The sequence below is a fragment of the Semicossyphus pulcher genome, unplaced genomic scaffold, assembly GCF_022749685.1.
Source record: "Semicossyphus pulcher isolate SPU_LCO1_2020_fin unplaced genomic scaffold, fSemPul1.0.p SCAF_16, whole genome shotgun sequence".
In the NCBI taxonomy this organism is placed as follows: Eukaryota; Metazoa; Chordata; class Actinopteri; order Labriformes; family Labridae; genus Semicossyphus; species Semicossyphus pulcher.
This window is the reverse complement of record NW_027211670.1, coordinates 26,602,863-26,610,100: the sequence shown is the minus strand read 5'-3', so window position 1 is coordinate 26,610,100 and position 7,238 is coordinate 26,602,863. Positions and strand designations below refer to the sequence as shown.

General features: G+C 48.4%; 2 protein-coding genes across 2 annotated transcripts; both read left to right on the top strand.

Moving 5' to 3' along the window:
* The first annotated feature begins 311 nt into the window (after positions 1–311).
* bbs1 (Bardet-Biedl syndrome 1) lies at positions 312–4,074 on the top strand. Its single transcript, XM_069664879.1, has 7 exons — positions 312–456; positions 887–1,367; positions 1,542–1,724; positions 2,194–2,325; positions 2,499–2,605; positions 2,732–2,852; positions 3,090–4,074. The coding sequence occupies exons 2-7, from the start codon at positions 990–992 to the stop codon at positions 3,918–3,920; spliced, it is 1,752 nt and encodes a 583-aa protein (XP_069520980.1). The 5' UTR covers positions 312–456; positions 887–989; the 3' UTR covers positions 3,921–4,074.
* An 808-nt stretch (positions 4,075–4,882) lies between these two features.
* LOC138593503 (leukocyte cell-derived chemotaxin-2-like) lies at positions 4,883–6,661 on the top strand. The gene is made up of 4 exons (XM_069664534.1): positions 4,883–4,939; positions 5,411–5,522; positions 5,884–6,035; positions 6,312–6,661. Exons 1-4 carry the CDS (start codon positions 4,915–4,917, stop codon positions 6,476–6,478), a joined length of 456 nt encoding a protein of 151 aa, XP_069520635.1. The 5' UTR covers positions 4,883–4,914; the 3' UTR covers positions 6,479–6,661.
* The last annotated feature ends 577 nt before the right edge of the window (positions 6,662–7,238 follow it).

Below are 7,238 nucleotides of genomic sequence, written 5' to 3'. Positions count from 1 at the left end.
TCAGGCAGATATCGTTAACACCGCCATGTCGATCTCGCGAGATTTAGTGGGTTGCATGAAAAGGCAATAAAGAATGTTCTGATTGTGCTGTATATAATTTCGCGATTTGGAATTTTTAAACAAAACGCACGCATTGTTTTTTTAAACATTATTTATTGTTGTGGATTCTTAAAAAAGACGAAAAACCGCACGTAAGATTGACGTCATCAGCCGGAGACAGCGCTGGTAGAGTGCAGGAGGGGGGATTTGAAGCGGATTTGTGGATTACAGCCTCAAAGACAGCAGCTAGCTGCTAATTAAACACTTTTTATCCGGATAAAATCGGACTGTGAAACAGATTCCGGCGTTTTTATTGCAGAGAATTTAAACGGCTTCGTTAAAAACTAAAATAAAAGGCAGAAGTCAAGATAAAGGGCCGATTGTTGGGGACGCAGCAACCCGGTCTCCTTGACAACGGTGAGAGAGCGTCATTGCAGCAATTGAGAAAACATGATATTTATGTGTGAGTGAGTCTCTGATGTTTGCACTGATTCGTACTGACTGATCCAGCTTTATTAACACCAAACACTAGCGGTGGAAATCACTCAGTATTTACAGTTTACTGAGTATCTCCCTGCTAAGCTAACTAATACTACAAATATTTAACAACATTTACCTGACAGCTGCAGTTGAAAGATACTCTTTAAAATAAGAAAACATATCAAGTTATTAACGTAATATCTGCTGTTGCATATGATACACTTAAATACCATCTTATATAATCAGACAGTAGCAGGTTAAGACATGTCTGAATGGGGCTCAATAAGGTATAATTCTTTAGAGAAAAGTAAGATGCAGCCATGTTTAAACTTCCTGTCTTGATCCTGATGTGTGTGTGTTTACTAAGGAGTCACCTCCCGAATTTCTCCCCTGGGGATCCATTAAGGATAATCTTATCTACCTGTACAGAGGGCAGGTGTGCAGTGACCCCTTCCCTCCCTGCTGTCATCATGTCATCGGTGGAGTCAAGTGGTGATGGAGGGAAGTGGCTGGACGCTCACTATGACCCGGTGGCAGGTCTGTACACCTTCTCGTCATGCGTGGACCTGGCGGACCTGAGCGGGGACGGGGAGAGCCGGCTGGTGTTGGGGGACCTGGGCTCCGGCTCGTCGGGTATGAAGCTGAAGGTGTATCGGGGCACGGCGCTGATGAGCGAGAGCACCCTGCTGGACCTGCCCGCCGGCCTCGTCGCTTTCTTCATGGACCTGCATGAGCCTCGCATCCCTGCTGTCGCTGTGGCGTCCGGGCCCTGCATCTACGTCTACAAGAACCTGAGACCCTACTTCAAGTTCACGCTGCCCGGGCTGGAGGTGAACACACTGGAGCAGGTCCGTTTCTGACAGGACACACACAAACACCCACACACACACACACATTTTATCAGACCTTTTTCTGACCAAACAACACCAAAGAGACACAACAATAACTTTCAGTGTTCAGGCATCTTAACTTCTTCAGACAACCTGTGCACTTGTGACCTGTTGTGTGCTCTGATTGGTCAGGATGTGTGGCAGCAGGTGAGGGAGGGGCAGATCGACCCTCTGACCCTGAAGGAGATGTTGGAGAGCATCAGGAAGAAGGCTGACGTGCCTCTGTCTGTCCGCTCGCTCCGCTTCCTCTCTCTGGAGACCAACGACATGGACGAGTTCGTCCAGCTGCACAAGCAGCAGCCAATCAGACGGCAGGTAACGCTCACGATAATGTCAGTATTGTTCTATGTAGCTAGCTGTCAGGAGGAAGTGGTGAAGGATTACTTCATGACATTGTACAAAAACAAGAAGAGACTGAGGAGGTGTGGAAGTGCTTTGGATGTCAGAAGCTGCTGCAATGTTTTGCTGTAACTTGTTGTTTGTGAATGTTTCTGTTTTTTTTATGTATTTAATAAAAGTTCATGAACGCCTTCAAAAAGAAGAAAACTCTGCAGGTGAACACAAACAGGTTAAAAGTAATAAATAATAACCAATCACTGGCAGCACTTTCTTCTGTATGATGTATAATATGGTTTATAATAGACTATAATGTTCCTGTGTGGAGACAGCTAGAACTGCTCGTGTGGACACATCAGTGGAAACATGATCGGTGATGATAAAACAGGATAATACCTGCTCACCGCTGAACAAAAGTCTTTGATTAACCAGTGACCTCATGTTTCAGACGGTCATCACCTGCATCGGCACGCTGAAGAAGAGCACGGCTGATGAAGACGGCGTCAGCTGTTTGGTGATCGGCACGGAGAGCAGCGATGTCTACGTCCTCGACCCCGAAGCGTTCATCATCCTCTCCAAGGTAACCTCACCTCGAACGACTGCTGCTGGTTTGAGCTGCTCGTACTGGCAGGAGAGGAAGGTCAGGTGTTGTTTCCCAGCAGGTCACGTGTTGTTTTGTGCTGAATCTTAGTTTGTAAAGTGGTCAGTAAATAAAGCTGCTCCTAAATGAAGTGTGTAATGTGACTGTCCCAGATGTCGCTGCCTGCTGCTCCCACCATGATGGACGTGACGGGTCAGTTCGATGTGGAGTTTCGCATCACGGTGGCGTGTCGTAATGGCAACATCTACATCCTGCGCAGGTACATTTTTGACCCTTGTTTGATCCCGTAGTTCTGATTTTAGCTAATTACTGACACAAATAGACTTTGTGTTGAAACATGAAATAACACTGAGACCTGACAGATGTTTGTGCTGCTGCTCCTCAGAGAGTCGGACAAACCGAAGTACTGCGTGGAGCTGTCGTCTCACCCGGTGGGTCTGGTGAGAGTCGGGAAGAACATGGTGGTCGGCTGCACCGACGAGAGCCTGCAGGGCTTCACACAGAAGGTGAAACTGAACTCAAAGGAGCAAAATGAGTCACGTGAGGACCTGTCAGTGTTTCTCCTGAGGGGCTGGGCAGATTAAAGCCGGCCGAGTCCGCAGACACATGCTAACATTAGCTGATTAGCAGTGAACACAAGGTCCAGCTGAGGCTGATGGGAGTTTCATTCGTTGTGTTTGCTCTTAAAGTATTTGACAGACTAAAATCAGTGAACTGTTGTTGTTTCTCTTGTCTGGATTCAGGGGAAGAAGCTGTGGAAGGTCGACCTCCCCGCTCCCATCACCACCATGGCTGCCATGGACCTCCCCACCAGGGGCTTCCAGGCGGTTCTGCTGGGGCTTGCCAACTGTGAGGTCCAGCTGTATCGGGACAAGAACCTGCTGAGCACCATCAAGACGCCTGACGTGGTCACCAGCATCTGCTTTGGCCGGTACGGGCGCGAGGACGGGACCCTCATCATGACCACTAAGGGAGGGGGCCTGATGGTGAAGATCCTGAAGAGGACGGCAGCCTTCGAGGACAGGGACAGCGCCCCCGGGCCGCCGCTGGCCCAGAGCGTCCGCCTTAACGTGCCCAAGAAGACCAAGCTGTACGTGGACCAGACTCTTCGTGAGCGTGAGAACGGCCTGGCGATGCACCGAGCCTTCCAGATGGACCTGAGCCGTCTGCGTCTGGCTGCAGCAAAGGCCTACGTCAAGGCCCTGGAGTCCAGCCTGACGCCCATGTCCTCCAGCCTCACCGAGCCACTCAAGATGAACGCCGTGGTGCAGGGCCTGGGCCCGTCCTTCAAACTGACCCTGAATGTCCAGAACACAGCGGCGTGCCGGCCCGTCATGAACCTGGCCATCAGCTTCCTGTACGACGAGAGCCTGTACAGGATGAGGAACCCGTACATGCGGATCCCCCTGCTGGTGCCCGGACTAATCTACCCCGTCGAGACCTTCGTGGAGTGCACCAGCGACAAGGGCATCTCTGACATCATCAAGGTGTTCGTCCTGCACGAGGGGAGGAGCTCCCCACTGCTGACCGCCCACATCAACATGCCCATCAGCGAGGGACTGACGCTCAACTGACAGCACACGGAGTCGGCAGCAGGATGTTAAAGTCTGTCAGCTGACGACAGAACCAGGAGACGGACTTTAGACAGACCTAACCCCTCCCCTCTTCCTGCTCTGTGTGACTCTCAATGGGAGCATCAGTGACTAAATGAACATCATGCTGTGTTGAAGAAGAAACCAGAGACTGAGACCATAAACTCATTAGGAACATGTTTACTGAGGGAATACATCAGGAGAGGAGGAGGAGCATTTTCTCATAGACTTCTATAGGATCAGACTTCTTTTAAAACCAGTGAAGTGAAAAAGATAATTTAAAGACGTTTGATTGTTATGACAGAAAACACGTTTAATGCAGCAGGGACAGTTTCACACCTTTAGACGCTGCACAGGTGTGTCTGTGTGACGTTGTGTTCATGTATACTGTAGAGAGATGTGTCAGATGTGACGTCCTGTTTGAGCTCAGGGACACAAACACTGCAGACTTTTACAACATGTTGTTTACGCATGAACTTTGTCTGAAGTCAGTTTGAACAATAAACACGTTTAGAAAGAATGCGTCGCCTGTCATTTCTCCATATTAAATACCTGTCAGGTGTCAGCAAACGTTAAACTGAAGATGTATCTGAAACTATGACTCAGGTGTGACTCTTTCACACATGCAGGTTGTTCTCACACTGAAACAGATTAACGTGTAACCTCTGTTGACAGTTTAGAGTAGGGCTGTGGGCTTTGGCCGCTCTGTTTGTGAAAGGTGGAGGTCAAAGGTGAGGACAGGTAAACAGGGCCGACAGTGAGTCAGCAGGGCGCCCTCATTGTGAAATGTAAAAAAAAACAGCCAGATAACAAACAAGGAACAAAGTGTTTAAAGTCTGTTGACCTACTTCTGCTTTCTAATCAATCTGGACTTTCCATTGTTGTGAAAGAGGAACCTCAGCGCCTTTAAAAGCAGAGCGAAGCGCCCGTTTGAACACCACAAACTTTCACCTGGATCCACCTGTAAGAGCTGAAGATGAGACACGTCGTCGTTTTGCTGGGTGAGAAACAGAAAATCCAGATTATAACGAATCAGAAGCTCGACACTAAATATGATCATCAACCGTGAGGCAGATTTTATGTTTAAAACCTTTCAAATGTAACACCTTGTTCTCTGTAATTAACAGTTACATTAACTTTTTCTCTAATCAGTGATTTTACATTTGTCAAAAACATTCGTTATTAATCGTCTGCACAGTCGAATTCATGCACTCTAAAAACTGTTTCACACAGATGAGAGAGAGGAAACGCTCAAACGAGTGTGTCTGTCTCTACACGTTTATCATACAATGTGGGGACTGTCGGACTCACCTGCCATGTGGGGACGTGAATCAGGTCCCCACCTGGCAGGTGTTCAGACTGTTTGAGATACGGTCAGAAACTATCCAGGAAGTTCCTGTCAGTCGATGTGATGTGACTTAAACAACAACGTGTGTGTGTGTGTGTGTGTGTGTGTGTGTGTGTGTGTGTAGCTGTGTTGTGTGTGTGTGATGGCCTGACGTTTGGTCCGCTCTGCAGTGGAAACCCGACCAACAAACGGAGGACATCAGACAACTGGGGGCGGGGAGAGTACGGAGCCAGACGGTAACACTCTTATGCTAAATTAAACAAAGTGGTTCGTCAACATTTCTTCGACCTGTTGGATAAAGACAGAATATAAACCTCAGACACAGCGAGAGAGAGAGAACGTGTGAAAAGATAAAGCTCAGTTATTTCCTCCACTGAGTGTCGTCCTGCAGTACCTCTGAACACCACAGGGGGGCGCCTGTGACACACAAACTGCAGGACGAACACCGCCCCTCTGACCTCACTGATACTGTGGATCAGCAGGACTAGAAATGTCTCCAGCTGTGTCTGGGATCTGTCTATGTCCTGGAGAAGTGAACATGACCATGGTAATGGTTGTTTCAGCACCGGTTAAAGTCAGTGCTCTTCTGTGTTTCAGGGGCTCCAGGCTGCATCAAGGTCTGGACATCGTGTGTAATGATGGATCGGTCGTCTACGCTCCGATCGATGTGACTCTGAACGGGAAAGTCATCGTCTACAACGACCCCAAGAAGGCCGCCATCAACAGCGGCATCAACCTGCAAGGAGAGGGTCAGCACGCCACACGTTCTTTTAGTATTTCACTTCAGTACAAATTCAAGATGTATCGTACCTGAGTCTTTAACTTACATCTGAGAGGTAGTTTTCACTGCACCACAGATTTAGTTACCTTACAAGGTATTTACCCTACAGACACATGAGGCATTTACACGCTGAAGTCACACACTGAAGTCACACACTGAAGTCACACACTGAAGTCACACTCTCAGGACTTGAAGCTGAGGATTTTGTGGTGTTTGTACTAAAGTGAAGCATCTGTTCCTGCAGGTCTGTGTTTCAAGTTGTTCTACGTTCAGCCGGATCGCACCTCTGGAACTGTGAGGAAGGGGCAGAGGATCGGGGTCATGCTGCCCATGCAGGAAGTTTACCCGGGAATCACCTCACACGTCCACGTCCAGATGTGCGACAGGAGCGACCCCACAAAGTACTTCTGATCTCACCGACGACGAGAGCGACCCCACTCCATCCCTCTGATCTCACCGACGACGAGAGCGACCCCACTCCATCCCTCTGATCTCACCGACGATGAGAGCGACCCCACTCCATCCCTCTGATCTCTAACTTCTCTAACACTTCGGTCTGTCAGCGTCATTTTTCTGTTTAATAAACTCATTGAATGAAAAGTTCTGTTGTGTTTGTTCTGTATGAACGTTAAAGACTTTCACACGTCTCAAACTGGAGCAGCTGCAGTAACACGCTGCTCTAACACTGATGCATCATAATAACAATCCAATGCTGGAACGTCGGACAAGCATCAAACCGTCACAGGGTCCATTTCTCTGCTAACACTTCTCTCCAGCACTCTCTCTCGACCTTCACCTGTAACAAGGTGAGTTAAGGGTCTGAGCACGTCTCTATGAAGCTCGGTTCACCTCATGACACATGCGTTAGGACGGAGACTCAACCATGCATGTCTCCAAAAAACAAGATGGCGGCGGCCAAAGTGCTGACCTCAGTGCTTTGGGGGGGGGGGACAACACGTTGACACACCTGTACACACACAGACACACACATGGTGGATTGATTTATAGAAGCTTTATATAAGCTTTTATCTGAGTGTCTATAATCTGAGCTCAGGTGTGTGAACTTTGGAGCGAGAGAGGAAATTACCTGTTTATCAGTGAGATAACAGCGGAGTGCTCCTTAGAGCTCAGATCAGACTCAACACAAACACCTGGACTCAAACTGAAGGTG